The 18422-nt window shown below is 40.3% G+C and overlaps 1 protein-coding gene across 1 annotated transcript in view; it reads right to left on the reverse strand.

Annotated features, from left to right (window-relative positions):
- Window positions 1-678: 678 nt before the first annotated feature.
- snap25a (synaptosome associated protein 25a) overlaps window positions 679-18422 on the reverse strand; it is a 37904-nt gene continuing 20160 nt past the window's right edge. The window contains exons 4-8 of the mRNA XM_079353456.1: window positions 13890-13938; window positions 9268-9385; window positions 5064-5183; window positions 2814-2958; window positions 679-2276 (exon numbers count right to left, since the gene is read on the reverse strand). Of these exons, the coding sequence (XP_079209582.1) occupies window positions 2208-2276; window positions 2814-2958; window positions 5064-5183; window positions 9268-9385; window positions 13890-13938 (501 nt within the window). The 3' untranslated portion in view covers window positions 679-2207. The remainder of the gene's footprint in view (window positions 2277-2813; window positions 2959-5063; window positions 5184-9267; window positions 9386-13889; window positions 13939-18422) is intronic.

The following is an 18422-nucleotide window of genomic DNA, read 5'->3' on the forward strand; positions in this document are numbered from 1 at the left end:
GTTCTGCAATATTTTTCACTCGTGCAGGAATGTTTTTGGACTTTCTTTGGGCTAATACACTGAAAGGACACATTTGAAGCGAGAGATTTCTATTTGAATTGTTCTTCATTCAGTCACTTTAACTTCACTTGTGAGGACGTAGAGCCAAACAGAGTAAAAATGTTTCGTCCTCAACAATAACATCTTGTTTAAAAACATCTGTCTCATGTCGGCCTGTAATGAGGAATACTGTTTTTTGAACAAATAACTTCAAGTCACTCATAGTTTCATTTTTATCCCTCAAGTACGGATGCAACCTTCCCGGTGTTACGGTAAAAGTGAGAGAGACCCCCCCTGGACAAGATGATGATTTTTCATTGATATTCATGATGGTGCTGTCTCGGTCTCGGAGCACTCTGGTCTCTGGGATTACTTGTTCTCGGTTAGTGTGGTCTTGACTACAAACTCTACCACATTCATCTAAAACTCTTCCTCTATCCTGTTGTCCAGCGGTGTATTAATCATACTTTTTATGTTTAAGCAGTGATTGCTCTGTGCCTGAAGAGGATGCATGTTATCAGTAATTAAGAGGAAACAACATAAAGGTGGACTGCCTACATGTGCACGTCTACAACATTAGTGAGAGATTCAAAAAGCCTCTCCTCTCACAGGAGCAATAAAGACAGACACGGATGAGACTAGGGTTTATTACTTTTAATCAATTCAGCTAGCTACAAAATGTCCACCACTTCACACACTGACAGGATACAGAGAGGGAGTCTTTAATATTACATGCGTTGAGGACATCAATCTCACGGTTGAACCTATTGTGTCATTCAGGTTTTAGGTATTGAATCACCTTTCTCTAACTACTCGGCATTTTGGCGATTTGGTGTGCATAGCTCTAAAGTACAGAAGCAACAAAAAAACCCTTTTGAATGTATTTTTTGTTTCAGAGTACAGTTACTGTTATTTTTATACGATCATTATTTTACCAATAACAAACCACACGGGGAGAATAAACTTACAGATACAGTCTTCTTATAAAAGTAAGGTCTCTCAGAAATATGCGTCTTTGCTTTACATTGCAAACCTTTATTTTTATTTCTTTTTTTAGAGCATCCAAAACCTATGATACAGTACACAACCAGTCCTCATCTTTCAGCACAGAGTCAACATCATCATCATCATTTAACTGCATAATCATTTAGAAAAACAGGTCTTTTTTTGCAATACAACCCCAAGTCCTCTTAATTTTTCATCTTGAACTCACTTTTTTTGATCCCTTTTGCATTATTTTACAACGAGATGGTCACAGTCGGTAAATATATCGAGACAAAAAGAGTGGCACTATTGCAAACTTGCAGGAGTATGGAACGATCAACTGTGTCCTAATACTGAGCATGCGTTTGTCAATTCGCTACTGCCATGTTATCATTTTTTATATATATTTTTCAGACAGGTTTTATTTATAAGACTAAAATCTACCATTTGTCATGCAGAGAACGCACAATTCACATCACTTGGAATGCAATGTCTAATACAGCTACAGAGAGAGTCTAGTTGCACATTGTCTATCAGTAACTCAGGATGATTGCAATGAAGAAAAAAATGTACCAACGACTGCCTTTTTGATTGTAAGTGCTCTTTGCCTTCCCTTTCATCTGTATCGCTGCTCAGTAAATCTTTACTCCTGTGTTTCCATCTGTCTCCTCCCTTTTGTCGTAACAACACCAAAAAAAGGAGCATGACAGTAGCCTAAATGGAATGGCACAGTTTTACTAAGACGATACTGAGATACTGAAAAGGAAAAGGAATAAAACAAACAGCTTGTATAGCATTCCTTGTATATACTTGTCATCCAGAGCAGTGTACTTTTAAATATATATATATATATATATTATATATGATAGATGTGTTATTATATATGATATATATATATATTGATAAAGAGAATAAAAACTTCACAGGTGAGCTAGAGAGCCATCAAGTCAGCACTATATACAACCTTTGGAAAGAATGATATACGGAGTATAAGAAATCATCTTTTTAGGAGGACAATCATCTTGAAAAAGCTCGACAAACGACACACAGAACAACATTTACAATGGGGAGGGGGAGGTGATATGTGCATGTGTGCAAACCTAGAAGGTCAATACCATGATGAAAGCATGTCAGCGCCTGACCACGTGCGGCGCGGAAAGCCCACGCTCTGAAATGTAGCGCGCTTAGCCACTGCCCAGCATCTTTGTGGCGCGCTGGTTGGCCTCATCAATCCTGGTCTTGTTGGAATCAGCCTGTGTGGAGGTGAAGAGGAGAGAGAAGCAGGAGGAGGACGTCAGCTTGTTTGGGGTTTAGGTTACATTTGACCCCAGTTACACAAAGCTGTCGTCGACATTAAAGTAGGCCTTTTACCTCCAACAGTATATATCTGAATTCAAACGCCTTGTATATCTCCACAGCCAACTTCTTTTTAAAGCCTGGTTATTAGATATCATGATGTTTTTACTCAAATTTGAGACGTTAAAATGTACTCTGAAGATCATTTTATTATCACTGGAAGGCAGTAATTAAAGAGACAGAGTTGGTGCAATGAGGGCACCACCTCACTGGCTGCGAACTGCAAACACAGCCAACTATCAAAACTATCACTCTACACTGCCACTGTCCGATCTCTACAATAAAGGCATAAACGCCCCCAATAAAATCATATCTAATATAAAGACTAGCAATGTCTTAAAAGAAGGAACTCAGTAAGACAATTGCTGCATGATGGGATATGAATACTTTATATATATATAATTTAAATAAATATTGGTCATCATGTTCCATACCTTCTCCATGATCCTGTCGATCTGGCGATTCTGGGTGTCGATCTCGTTGCCCATGTCCAGAGCCATGTGGCGCAGGTTACCAATGATGCCGCCCACCTGCTCCAGGTTCTCGTCCATCTCATTTTCCCGAGCATCATCTGTTACCCTAAATACACACAAACACACAAGGTCAGATCTAAATGCTTTCATAAACACCAGGCCACGCTCCGCATGTTGCCACTTTGACCAGGTGATACCTGCTCCCTCTGTGACCGTCTCTTCCATATTTCCCCTCTGGTATCTCTGTGTCTGGGTCTGACCTCGGACGAGGCATCTGGACACTATGAAGACCCTCAGCACAGTGTTCATTTACATCCTATTTTCCAGCTACAAACTTTTCAAAACACTAATGATGAGTCTGTGCTAACTTTAACATTCAGCAGGATATCTCCCCATTTTCAGAACTGGCCCGGTTCAATGAAAAGAGCAAAATGACCTCTGAAAAGCATTTGTGTTCTCTAGAAAGAATATGGAATATATTAAAGAATATATTACAAGATGAATCTCGTCCCTTATTACTGTGTAAACTCAAAAAGAGAAAACCTGAGTTTGATTGTTTCAAAATGACACTTAGCACCAAATAATGATGTATAATAAGGTTTGTTAACCTGTTGCACTATGTACTGTAAGATAAATTCAATTCAAATTAGATGAATTAATTTATGACATAAAGGCTCTAGCAGGTTGTTGCTCCCGGTACATTCACTTGTGTAAATCTGTTGAGATTAAAGAAGTCAAAAAATTACTTTAGTAAAACTCTCGATTAATCGCTTACTTTAAACAGTCAATGGTGATTATTGTTTTAAATCTCATTATTTTCAATAAAAGAAAAAAAACGCAACATATATTTATAGTGTTGCGCTGTGTTAAACTGAGATTAAGTTACTTCCTGTTTAAATTCAAACCTGCTTTTATTTTGAAATAAAGTACAGATTTTCTTGTAGATCACTTAGCCACAGAACATTAAAGTCAAACAGCTTAAAGGAACGGTAAAAAGGTCATAAAGGTGGATATTACTTTGGACTCATCATCTGAGCGGTCTGAGAGTTTTTTTAAGTGACATGAGACATTCAAAGAAGCAGCAGTGTTGTGGTTTTCCATCACTATGACGACATGAAGATATTGAGGAGGCTTATCTATGGTAGGCCTAAGGGGACAAAATAACATGCCAAAAAATGAAAACATTAATTTCAGACCTTAATTAATCGTGATGTACTAGTTAAATGCAGACAGCCCGAGATGAGACTAAATCCAGCTTGTCACCCTCGCGTCAGTGAAGACTAATACTGAGACAAAGAAATAAGAGCCATGGAATGAATTACACTCTTGACCTCCTTTCTGCCTCTCCTTATTTTCACTGAACTTCAGCTACATTTTCCTTTAGAAACCCAGCAGACGTTTAGCTGTGCAGTTTGTTTTATGTAAAGATATTTTTTCTAGATTCCATTTGTGAATTATTTCAACACGTTATACAGGCATGCTTACAGCACTGTGAGGTATTACTACCATCAAGGTGGGACTTGAACTTAATGCTGTTCTCTGATAACTTTGTCACATTCGATAAAATGAAGTAAACAGTGAAGCTGAGTGTGATGTTAAAGGTTTTATGAATGATGTTGGTGTGTAACAGATTATTTATTTAAACACAATGTTAGGATTGGAAAAATAAGAAGTTACGTACTCAAATGTGTAGAGATCGATCTCCTGGAGAGAAGCATGACACAAATTAGGGTTCAATGTTTTCCTATCCTGACCGATAGTTTTGTTTGACTCAAGCTGGGAACACACCCAATTATGACATTTCAATGATTCTTTATTATCCTCTCAGAATAAGACTGATGACTTGGTGTGGGTTCAGCTGGGTTTAGCTTCTTCTCAATCTTCTCTGACAAGGAGAAATGATGCTGTTTGAATGTTTTAAGAGGAACTACAGACATAGTCATCATCACAGTTTAGGGGATACAGATTGGATCTACGTCCTTCAGCCAAGGTTAACCAACCTCCTCTTTACTTTCTCCTTTGTGTGTCCCTTTATGACTCTCTCTCACCACAACACGTCTGCACCGTTTCCACATGTACACTTATATTCCTCTGGTCTGCATTCATAAATCCCTTTCTGTCCATCTGTGCATGCTTTAACATCACCTCCTATCTCACAACTCCATTTTTACCTCTGAGCGTCTTGATGCAGAAACCTTAAGCTTTTCATACCTGCGGATGAAGCCTCCACTGATGGCCATCTGTTCGCGCTCATCGACAACACGGGCGGGCTGGCTGGCCACCACGCCATCTTGGTTGTTCCCCCAGGCCTTGCTGGCTCCGCTCTTCATCCTGGCCATCGACAGCGGGGGGTGAGGATGAAGAGGAAACTTACTCAACAGGCGACTGAACGTTTCATGATTTACCTCAACCAGGCTGGCTTCCCATTAGTCAAGTCTACAAAGAGAGCCTTGGATTGGAGGTACAGTAAGTGACGTGACGTGACCAGCTGACACAAAGGTGTTGTTTGGCTTCATGCATCCAGCACATAAATATATGGTGGGGACTAGACTAAGTCAAGCAAAGCATAGCAGGCACAGACTGATTTGGTAGACTGGGTTTGGTAAGTTAGGAGTCATTCTGTTGTTACACAATAACAATGTGTGTTATGTTATATATCATATAACATACTACTCAGAATCAGGCACAAGTCACATATGTTTCTAAATCTATGCATGCATTAAGACTCTGAAAGGGGGAGTACCCCCTTTATACTCTTTAAAGTATCCTCCTGATGTCTTTGTGTGGTGACTATGATAAACTCTATCCCACTCCCACAGTTAAGATGTCCCAGTGTGACAGAAAACAGAGAAGAGACGAGCTTTTGTGCAGACACACCAAACATAGAGTGTACAGGACTGAAACATTGTTAGGAGGGACGACGGTCAACGTGGAGAACAAACTGCCAAATGACAAAAGGAAACAAAACAAAAACAAGAAACTGGAGTGAGCTTACAGAGAATAACACCTGTTTTAACACCCACACCTCTGACCCCACCCTTGCTTTGTGTTCTTTGAATATCAACGCCATAAAATCCAGGCACAGAATCCTGGACAGTCCGCGATGTCTGGTATCAGTGATGCTGAGGAGTGAGGAGTGTGTTCAGACTTTTGACACCGACACATTGCGTGGGCTCATCTGTATCTGCTTCCCTCTTAATAAATAATAAAGCTAAGAACAAAAAGGAAACCACATCAGCGCTGAGGGCTGTCCAATATGTCACCTCAGTTTGACCTGAAGATTTAACATCAGAGTCAGGACAGAAGCTATCAGATCAAATGTCTCCTTTTATTTCATCTTAGTTATGCTTTCATTGTATTTGTGTCTCAATGATTTAAGGCACTTCACATGGTTGGCTAGCATTTTAATAATAAGTTTATCTAATTATTAATTTAACAACATCCAGCCATTTCTTACATTAAAGCGTCTGTTGTTGTTTTTGTATAACCAAGGAGTGCTGTGCGGATGTATTTTAGCTGTATCAGGGATGGCGATTGCTCAGCCTCCTACTCGGCTTTATTAATAGAAATGGATTGAGGCAAGGCTATGCTTGGCTCTCTGTCCCTGCTGACACACACCGATGTGGTAAACATTTATGTATACCCTTGTCTGAGTCTGTCCTTTTTCTCCATCGTTTATTTCCATTCTCAGCTTTTTCGTACCATTCATATTGGTTTTTATTGTACATCCTCTCCTCTCCCATCACTTTCCCCTCATTTGTCTGTTCGTCTTTGCAGTCTCAGAATGGATAAAATGCTCTTATCTCATCAGCTTTGATGCCGAAATAAGATGATATCATGAGTATTGCCGACCTCTAGCAGTGGCATAAAGACTGGCAGAATCCAAAAGCTGTAAAACTTCAGTCAGCTAATTCTGACACACAGAGAGCATGCTGAAAGGATTATAAAAAAATTTTCTACTTTATGTGATGGCATTAAGTGTCACTGTATGAGCGGGGAAGAGAAATACGTCCTTTGTCTTTCTAGCATCCATCTACGTGTGCGTTCACTTTGACTCAACTTCCCAGCAGGCTCTCATGCCACTATCTGATATGGCTGACCTACATGTGAGTGAGTTCCCCCCGGGAGAGGCAGCTTAGCGAACAGTAATGTTGAAACAGCCAGTGCCAGATAAAAGGGAATTTAGCACAGCGCTCTGCAGGAGAGGTGGCACTGCAGAGAAACTACAGCAGAAGCAAAGTGAAAACAAGGCAGCAGTGGGCTGGACCACCACGCAGAGCCATGTAAAGACAAGGGTACCACGCAGTACATGCGCAGTGCCTTGATGTACCAATTTGACAGAACTAACATGTCGACAAGCACTGAAAATATCTCGCTGCGCTCGTGTCTTAACCTAGATTTCAGCTCCCGGGAATGTTTTTTATCCTTTTTGCTTTGAACGTGTCACACTGTGTCATTTTGGATCTCCTAATGTGGTCACTGCCTTTCTTTTACCACAATGAACACCTCTTCTTCCTTGTTTTCTTTTGTTTTAAGTGTCTGTTTTGTTATCAGACATTAAAGCTTTAAGAAATGACTTGCTCCTCTTTAATCCCATTTTACCAGAAAAAGAAAAAAAATCACAGGCTCTGAACTGCTTGTGGTAAAAACACACTAAAAAAACAAATTCGTTAATCATCACTATTAACATCATCAATATAACCGTCAGTGTTAATATCAGCATCATCATACGTAGCAATCCTGTTGTGAGTTGCATTTTCATGCATGCATGAGCATTCAAAGGGTCATGCTCGCCAGTCATTCCATATCATTGGCACTTTCTGGTTCAAAATGGTGGGGGAGAGTGCTGAGGGGGGAAACAGAAAGGTCTCGTATCCTGCTGAGAGGTGATGATCTACTAAGACATGTTAGAGCGGTGTGGTTAGAGATCATGCAGATGAGGAGAAGTGTCAAACAGTTCTGGACCAGGCTGACCTGAAACACATTGGTACCAAGGTCACCAAATGTCCAGCAAGAGTCAAAATATAAAATGATCTAGAGTACCAAGATGCTTCAGGAACCACAGCCCTGCTCTTTATGTTAACTGATTTTAATCTTGGGAGGGCCATTTGCATTTAAAATTAAAGAGTTCGTTCAATTCCTGGATCAGTATTTATTGTAGAAGTTAGACTTCTACAAAGGCTGCAGCTGCATGCACTGTATTAGACTCCCCTTATAAAGGTCTTTGGTGGAAGTGGCAGCTCAAAGAATATGGCACTTGCAGAGTGGCACTTGTCAGATGAGTAGTAAGAGAGGCACTTATAGATGAACCATGGCCTCTCATAAGTGAAGAAGAGCTAATGTGAAGGACGGGACGTTTTGAGGACGGCTTTATAGGATTTGAGTCTTGCCAATCTATATGCACATGTCTGGTTGGACTGTGCAAAAGCAGCAGCAGCAAAGAGAAAAGTATGTCTGAAGAGCCGTGAATTGTGATACCATGTATGTCAGGGGGCTAAACCAGGGGAGAACATCTAGAAGAACCCGAGGCTGCTGCATGCGCCCGCAGTTTTTAGCAGTATGTGTTTGCATCGTCTGAGTTTGCATTACATTTGAGCTGAAATTTAAATTAGTTTATTGATTAAAGAATCTCATCTCAATGTTGTGTAAATATCATAGATACCAAAAAGATAGTATATTGTTTTTTGTACAGCAGTAATGGAACCATAAATGTTCTGCTGGTGGGGAATAAACCTTTGCCTCTGACAGATAACGTCAGTACTTCTTTGGGTAAAATAACAGTGTAGGCTAATATTGGGCCATTCCAAAAGTCACACGGAGCACCAGATGCTCGGCTAGCTTAGTTAGCGGGCTTTGAACATCTGGGAGTTTTAACAAACTTGTCCCATGCTAAGTTTGGACACACGAAAGTAAAACGAGCTAATGTAAGTAAGCAATGTTTGGTGGGATCAGTGCTAACATTGACAAACTAGCTTGAAATGCTAGCACGTTTTTTGAGGGGGAGCTAATTAGTCTAGCTTGATAAGTGCTTGATTGAACTTTTCAAGCTAAATTATCAACCTTCATCTGATGTATTCTCATAAATGTAACACTTTATTAGCACTTTAAATAGCCTACTTTAAAGAAACAAAGCCAACTCAGCAGTTGCAGTATCATAACGATAATCTAAATTTCAGCTCAATTTTGAGTGTGTATGTCGTGTTTTGTGCGTGAGCTTTGAAACTAGAATCATGGCCTCCTGTGTCCACCTGGTAAAGCAATTGAAGGGTAGTCTAAGCTTATTTGAAACTGGAGCAGAGCGGACTATTGGCTGATGGCCATCGTGATGTCACTTCTACCTCCATTACTCTTTGATTCCTCAGATATTTACTCTTATTTTGAATGGCAGGCAGGCAGGCAGGCAAGCAGCACCTACTTGTTACATGGACAGGAGCAAAGACCACAGAATTTCCCTAGATCGTTCAAATTCTTTTCTGCATCCTTCATGTCCTTATTGATTTGGTCCATTCCCTCCTCGATGCGCTCCAGTTGCTCTGATTAAACACAAGTCATTTATCCCCCACAGAACGAAGCACGAAGAGAGAGAAGAAGAAAGAGGAGGAGAAGAAGAGAGAGAAAAAGAAAGGACAAAGGAGAGAAGACAACAACTTCAGACACTGTGACGAAAGAAATTAAAACAAAAAAGAAAAAAAAAGAGGAAAAACTGGACGCCACCACATATGTAAAGAACCTTTGGGGCACGTTGTCAGTACCTACTTGTTACATGGACATATGAAAAGCCCACAGCATTTCCCTAAATCTTTTAAATTTTTCTCGGCTTCCTTCATGTCTTGGTTGATATGGTTCATGCCATCTTCAACACGATCGAGTTGCTCTGGTCAGGACAAAGGGATGACAGTAGTGGAATGAATTTCATTGACTGACAAAAATATGAGTTATGATGAGCAGTAAGTGAGTCAGACTTATACTCAATTATGTACGTGCATTGTGCATCAGAATTGGAGTTAAGACCAAACTAAAGTTTCTCTTGAGTGCATTGATTTGATTGGATAATTTATAAAGTTTGCACACATTTTTTGGAAATACATTTTTTTTAAATTACCGGCTGGAAATCAGATGAGAAGAAGTATTTCACATCTGTATGCTCGAAAAGAAACTACAACAAACCTTCTTAGAGAGCCACGATAGTGGTTAGCCACTTCGCTAAGTGAGGTTCATGGGCTGCCTTGGAGGAAGGAAAAATGTTTCGGCCAGCAAGATTATTTTGATTTTAACTTCAGAAAAGTACATTTATCTTAACAACATCGCCATGACAATCAGTTACAGACATGAACATCTCACCACTGAATAGTGTGCAAGCAGGGCTGCAGACAGTGGACAGCGGCTGATGCTGAAACAATGCACCGCCACAGTTATCCGCAGTCACCTCCTATTTAGCCTTTTATCTAGAACAACAGTGTGTTCATTTAAAACCTGTACAGTACGATTTGGCTTTAGAATACATAAGGTGATGAAAAGGTGAGGGAGAGAGAAAAGCGTAAGGTGGTATTGTGTGTAATATCCTTCAAATAGAGTATGAAATCACGACATTAGCTGTGAGTACTGGGGATAAGGACACAGGAGAACGTTAAGAAGAGTCCCTTCAGCCAGATGGTCCTGAGGCTCAGCTCGACTAATGCCCGGTTCACAGGGCAGGATTTTAAAATTGTCGGCTGATTTCTCAAAATTTAGAGAGCACACACTTGGCAATAAATAATCTGAGGTTTCACTGTTTTTGGTCGTACAGTGTAGCAAAACCTCTCGAGATCAAACGCCTTTTGATTTTGGGATTCCCCACGTGCTCCAGGCGATTCCTCGCCACTACGTCACCTCGCTTTCTGATTGGCTTTGCGTCACAGTCAACAGGCATGTGCTCGTTTTCCCCTCGGGGGGAAACGCCACACATGATGAGAAATCAGGCCAAAACAATCAAACATGTTGAATAGCCCTGATTTGAGATCGGAGCGTTCCAGACGAGAGCAGTCTGAACACACCACACACGGCAGGATGATCTTATAAGATTATAAGATATTTTACGATGATCAAGGCGTCCTTAAGATTATCGGAAGGCGAGAATCGGGGAAAACTATTTACTATTGGACATGCACCAAAAAAACTGGAAGAACACTGAGATGCAACAGCATATGTCCAATCCTTTCAGAGCCTGACAGACGACCATCAGAACACCTGACAGGTGTATTTAGCCTTACACAGAGAGAGCTGACATGCTTCACAGATTGCCGAGTGCACAGATTTGTAAACTGCTCAGTTTAGGAGACTGTCTCCGCTGATTGGAGATGCTTGTGCACTGATTTGCAAATGGCTTTTTATTTTTTTTGCTGTGTAATACAAATCACGTTTTAAAGTTTCCCTTGTGACTCTGTTTTCCCAACAGACTTCGTGTGGGGAGGCATGTTATCCAGACGCAACAAAACCAAGAGAGTAGAATCACATCAGCATCAGAGAGAGAGAGAGAGAGAGAGAGAGAGAGAGAGAGAGAGAGAGAGAGAGAGAGAGAGAGAGAGAGAGAGAGAGAGAGAGAGAGAGAGAGAGATGGGAAGTTCCAGCAGTACTAAGCCTGTCGTTAGGTAGCTTTATTACGGTGTCTTTATTGCAGCATATGGCGCTGTCTGCTGCACTGTTTGCACACTGTTCTGTTATGAGATTGTTTCTCTGTCACTGACTGTCATGGCATTGTTTTTAAGGAAATAATCAAAAAAGTAAAAGTTGGAAGTTGATACCTCAGTTAGAAGTTTCCTTATTTAAGTGATCTTTTTGTGCAGATTCGATGAATTGAATCGTCTAAATGAGCTTGTTCTGTCTCTTCATTTGACTGAAAGCCGAAATGTTCCCAAAAGAGGAGAAAGTTACATTCAGTTTAGTTACCAGTGCAATTGCTATTGTTTCCGTCTAAACATGAAGTGGGGTTAGGTGACTTCACGTGCCGTTGAATTAGTGATTTAATTGACCTGTAATATTGTGATTCATTTTTGTGACAGCCCGTAATCACGTGATCTGTCTAGATTAAGAGACCCCTACTATAATTTTGTTATAAATACACCAGTGTTGGTATATAACCTTGCTCGATTTGATGCTGGTTATAGCATGGGCTTCCTTGGCTAAAAACTGCCTGCGTTGCTTTGTCTGGCTTTGCAAAATGTTTGAGGAACTGCAGGGACTGTGAGGATAATTAGATTGTGGTTTATGAGCATCAGGGCCTTTGTCATGCTGATGTGGAGGATGGTGTGTCTGTGACTTTTCTGCAGCGCAAAGTATTTTCATTTCCTGTTTGTGAGTAAATGAAATAAGGTGCAGGCAGCGTGTGAAAAGGTGAGCACAGTTAAAAATGGAAAAAGTAGTTCACTGTCTTTTTCAGATTTGTAAAATCCCTGATTGGCGTTTATGCTGATTCATTATATTCAACCATGTTAGAAGTCTGTTATTAGAGAGAGATGGAGCAACAGCTTGATCAAGCTGCACTGATTTTAGAAGGATTCACATGCTAAAGGTTTAATACTTAACTTCACCAAAAGCACAAATAATAACCGTCTCCAGGATTGAGCTACAGGCTCTTCTGCTTGCACAAAATCAATAATGCAGGGTCAAAGGTCAGCTCCGGCTTACAGCCGCCTGTGTGACCAGTGAGCCATTGAAATTGGTTTGGGAGTGATGATCCTGTGGTGCAGAATAGCTCTTTGGACACTAGGGATAAGGGGGATAAATGGATGGTCACAGAAGGGCTAGAGCTTTCATCCCCTGAGTGAACAATCTCACTGGTGCAATTAAAGCTCTCTCTTTGAGGATTGGCGAATTGGTTAACATGCCTTCCAGCTAATGGGAGAGCTGCAGGGCTGAGTCCCCTCTAGAGAAGTGATGGGTTCTCTTTTACAGTTCCACATCACCAGTCTTACCTGGTTGATGTTGCACATTTCACACATATTTATTTATTTAAGGGTTGTTGGCCATGCAGTTATTGAACTGCATCTGACCAGGGATTGTACAAACCTGCATATGGGTTGATAGAAAAGTGATAAAATGTTGTCTCTACCAGCTCAACCGATCGTTTGTCATGTCCACCTCTTGTGTTCTTACACTCCCAGGGCCTGTTCAGCTGTTCTCAGATTTGCTGGCCATTGACACCTCTAACATTGTTCAAAAGAAATATCTCAAGTTGGTTGAACAAACTTCTTATATTGTAAGCAAAAGCATATAATAGTGTGTGTTTATAAAAGTGTTATTCCTGATAGTAATGATTAATAAGCTCATGTGGTGACATCAAATTCAAGGTCAGTAAGATATGACACCAACATGACATCAAATTTGAATCCCTTTAACATCCAACCTTTCTGTAAACTGTAAATCTGAAGGGGATTAAAGCACAGACAGATCTGAGAACAGCCACCCTGATTTCAGCTGCCACAGAAGGCACACTTAAACCCAACTGGATGTATCTTGATGTTGAGCTGTAGGGTTTTGGCACTGCAGTGGTGGGCATTAAAAAATCTTCTAATAGTTTGGCACTTTTAAAATATCTTTCTGTTGCCCTTGTTAGCAAATGAAAGTGAAAAGAAAGCATCAAAATGAAAATTTGTTAGGCAAGCAAAAAACAAATAAAATGTTAGCGAAAGGAAACAAAGGTTAAAGAAAGCTGAAAGTAAATAAGGCACCTTTCACCAGTCAGATAGAGCACACGTTAAATCAGAACCCAAACAAGAAAACTCAAAGGAAACAAGAACTTATGAATCAAATGCATTTAAATGAAAACAAGCAACTGCATATGAAACAATTCATCCATTAACAACGTCATACCATAAACATATTATCAACAATGACATAAATAATAATGTACCTTGTTGTGCTACTAGTATTTGCTTTAAACGTGGTTTATGACTTTAAATAAATACAGAAGCATTAAATGAGCTTCGTTAAATGTGACTGTAGCTTCATTTTATTAACTTTATGTAACCACTCAGCATCGCTCCCTTCTTGCAGACTTACCTCCCTGCTCGTCCAGCATAACCAAAGTCCTGATGCCGGCATCTTTGCTCTATTCCCAGGAGACAGCCAGGTAGAAATGAGGGATGAGGAGGGGAGAGAACATAAAAAGGAATAGAGGTCAGGAATGAGGCTACAACAGCTTAGGGAATCACAGAAAAATACAAGCTAGCGTACGCAATTTCCCCTTAACCTTTAGCTTTTTGACCTTTAACACCAAAACATTTTTTTTATGGTGCAGAGTTGCAGTTGTGTCAATTGACCCTTCGTTGGCTCTGTGATTGGGGGATCAGCAGTACAATCACTGAGTCCATTCTCCAAGCAGCCATTGCTGGGCGACATTTGGTTAGACACATTTTTGCCCGAGCCAAGTCTTTACAGTGTATTGTAAGAAATAATGACTTAATTTTATTATTAAACTTGGAAACATGAAAAGATACTTGGGGTGTCTGCAAGAGCGACTCAAGATATCCACATCGTAATCCACCAGGTTTTTTCCTGTCACATTGAGCACAAAGTGATCTTGCGGTGATTGTCATTGTGTAAATAATTCTGTATCTTAAAGGACCTGTCACAGACATTTAAAAAGTTATTTCAGACACCTGGCTCCAGAAATGGTCACTGATGGAGTCCGAGGTCGACCAGTGGAGATGATACAGCTAGCAGCCATGGGAGGACAGCTAACGTTAGCCACCCTCAACATTTTTAAATGATCCGAAAGAGAATTTTTTATTATTGGTTTCAAGTCATCCTCATACACACTAATGTATCTTTGTTTCTTTGCCAAGATCAAGTTTTAAAAATAGTCAAATCTATAAAATATAGATGACAGTTTGTCTAATGGTGCAGCATTTTGAACAGTTTCGGACGGGACAGAGGGTGGCAGCAAGCGATGTTGTCTAACCTAGTAACAGTAACTAAGTAGTGGCTTGACAGAGGGCAGTGTTGAAGGGTTACTTCCTACTAAAAGCAGGGCTTGACAAAGGGTCCATTGTTAACTCATCTTTTACATTATTTTCAAATAATGTAAGTGGGGAACATAACATTTTTAGATATGTATTTGCTCTACAAAGGTTAACCATTTAGTACCTATGAAGTGTCATTAATGCCTTCCTTCTAAAGGAACAATAATATTACATGTGCTTGCACAGCACGGTAATGATTAGAAGAGGAAATGGTCCAGGATCCAGGATCCAAACACCCTTTCTGCGTCGGACTCGGCAGATGATAAGACCTTTCAAACATGCACAAGTACTGCGTCTTTGTATCCTCAAATTCAGAGCATGTATTTCCACAAAATTTCAAATGAAGCGGTTCTATTTGTGTTTCCTTTAGCATTCACATCTTCATTTCCATTCCTCTCTGACTATAACCTGTCTGAACTGCTGTGCATGCGTGAGTGCATCAGCACAGCTATAAGTCAATGATAGGCTTGGTCGGCTGCAGGAGGTAGAGGATAGCTACACATGCAACCCTTCTCCCCTCTCTGCTCCTTAGAAATTCTGCACTGCCATGCTAAGACGTGGCACCTGGTACAGCCTGATAGGGCATGAATAAGATTAGAGTGTGTCAGTGTACAAACACACCATTAAACACACCATCCCCCTCTGCATGCCTTCTCAGCAGTTTGGGAGGAAACCACATTGATGCGGCCAGAAGGCGAGAAGGGAGCAATAAGGAAATACTGGTGTATAAATTACTCTGTAATTTTCCACGCCTCAGTCCAAAAGAAATCCCAAAGTGGTTGAAATGGATCCCTGGGGAAACTGCAAGGACAAATCAAACATGATCCGGTATGATTTAGGGGACTGTTCAATGCAGAATCCTCATGCAAATCAGCTGGACAGATTAATTAAAGGAAAATGAGCGCACATCAAATTATAGATTGGACAGTATAGCTGTATAGACTAAATATATTAAATTATATTATTTGTATATTTGGGAACATTTTCTCATCCTAAAAGTCTTGTATGTTATATTCTAGCTTACATAAATAATGCTTGTTTAATACATCTGTTACAGCGAAACAAAGGCATAGTCACTGCTTCAGCACTATTTTGAGTCTTTCTGGTTGTTCAGCGATTTCTGCCTCTTCAAGCAATGACAACTATATTCCCCCTCAAATGATTATACTACTAAACATTGTTTATGAGTCTGAGAAATCACACACATTCTACAAATGTACAGTGTGTGCATGCAAACCACTGCTCCTCTTCTTTATGTGAAAAACTCTCCTGCCTGTGGTGTGATAGCAGGGTGGGGCGAGACATGTTGTTGAATGATCAATATGACCTTGAGATCCGCACAGAGAGCTTGCCAGACGCCACTACCCCCCCAGCTGTCCCCGCCTTCTCTCTCTCTCCCTCCGTCTCTCCAGTGTCCTTCACTCTCCCTTCGATTCTGCCTCTTTTCTCCTCTTCTTTAGTCTCAGTTTATTACAGTGACATTTATTGCCATAAATGTCACATGAACTAATAAAAATCTGTTTCGTGTATGTTTGAGCGTGTGTACACGCCCTCTTTCTCCCTCTCTTTCTAATATTAGCTTTTAACCCAGTCATGCTTGGATGCTTAAGTTAACGCAATAATGGTTCATTATTATAAATATAATGAAAGTCTTTTTTAGCTTATGTCCTTTTCAATTAAAGCTTTGTGAATGCACTGTTATGTAATTTGATTTGAGATACACTTGTTTTTAAAGGTTTACTTTGTGCTTTGATTTAGAGACAGGACAGTGGATAGGGAGTCAGAATGTGTGGAGAGAGAGAGATAGTTTCGTGAGCCCTATGGAGGGAGGCTCTAGTCCTCCAAGCAGACGGCAGACGGTTGGAATTTAAACTCTGGCTCTCTCTCTCTCTCTTTCTACTTGAATTCTAACTCTATCCACTGTCCTAGCTCTACAATAAAAGCATGAAAAGCCCAAAAACACGTATTTAAAAAAACATAATCATAAGACCTGCCTCACAAGACGGATGGATCGAGGAGCATAGTAAGAATGTGCATGTTAACTCTAAATCTTGAATTTGAAATCAGTAGGTCAGACTAATAAGCTGACAAGCAGCTGACCTACAAGTAGCCTGTCTGCCTCGAGTCATTTCCAAAGGCCATTCTTAACCAGGAAAAGCAATAAGACGGACTCATGGTTTGTACTGTTAAACAAAGGACTGTTATGTCCTGTTGTCTCTCTCTCCCTCTCCTGTGCTCTACAGGTCGGTGCTCAGCTCATCTCTCCACCAGCTGATGGATAATTGGGTTCACCTATAGCTGAAGTCCTGCAGCAGGAGTGGGAGAGATAAAGGAAGCGTGGCCAGTGACTTGTTGGGTTTCCACGTGTTTCAGAACTTTATTTTCTTTAAGTATTCAATCAAACTTTGTGTTAAGAATCTATCAGCTTCCGTGTGTCCTTAGTGTCATTCGTTAAAGGAGGCTTTTTTTCTGTTACTTGTAACACTTTTTTAAAAATATATATTTTTGTTCTGCATCCCCAAACAAGGCGGGGTACATTCAGTGATATTTAATGTTTTAAATTCTCAGCTTCAAAGCTATTTGTTTGATGCATTTTTGAGTTTTGAGAAACCTCCAGGCTGAAGCCTCATGCTGCCAGTCTTTATATTTCACCAAGCTAGCACAGTCTCCTGGCTCGTTCTTTACAACACTATTGCTAGTTTGTTAAAGAAGTATCTCACTGACCTTTCATAGTCACCACAACACTTTGAGATACTCAACAATGCAAGTGTTAACCACTTGTGTTGTTCAGACTTGTTGCATAGGAAATATTTGTTCTGTCATAGAGACAGGCTGACTTTCATTTTGAGCACTTCTCACTGATTTATTATATTGGAACATGTGAACAAAGCACAGCTGTAGCTGTACCATTTCACATTCATCTCTGCTCCTGTGAGACAGCCTTCTGTCTTGTGTTGTGTGTTGCCACAGAGCCATGCTCTGCTCCTCTCTCATTGTAAACAGTAGCCGGTAACATGCAGCTCTCTGTTGTACAATAAGGATACAAGAGGCATTGTTTACATGTGTAATACTCAGTGTGGCTCCCTCAGATTCACAGTTACAAATGTGAAGCATCTCATCAATGTGAGAGTAATTTACTGCCTTTACTAACTTTAACTCATCACTTTACTATATACAGTTCTTAATTTACAAACCAACGGGGTCCATAGCTGTGTCATTGCCACTACCTGAAATCTGATTGGCCACCCCAAAATCCAAATCAATGATTGGCTTTTTGCCGTATCAGAGGCGGGACTTTTCTGCAATTTTCCTCATTTGCAACATTTGTGCACAAATACACGTCTATTGTCTTCAATATTTCAATTCAGGAACCCACACGTGGACATAAATGACCTGTATGCTAACACTGTGTTAGCATACACTATATTTGGTTCAATCGATCAATCAGGAGCTTACTCATTAAAATTATTCCTCTCTGTTAAAACAGAGTCATATAAAAACGGTTAAATCAAAACTAATTCCAAACTTTAAAAAAAATCCCCTGGGAAGACCACGGACGACTGTGTCCAAG

The sequence above is a fragment of the Symphodus melops genome, assembly GCF_947650265.1.
Source record: "Symphodus melops genome assembly, chromosome: 1".
NCBI lineage: Eukaryota > Metazoa > Chordata > Actinopteri > Labriformes > Labridae > Symphodus > Symphodus melops.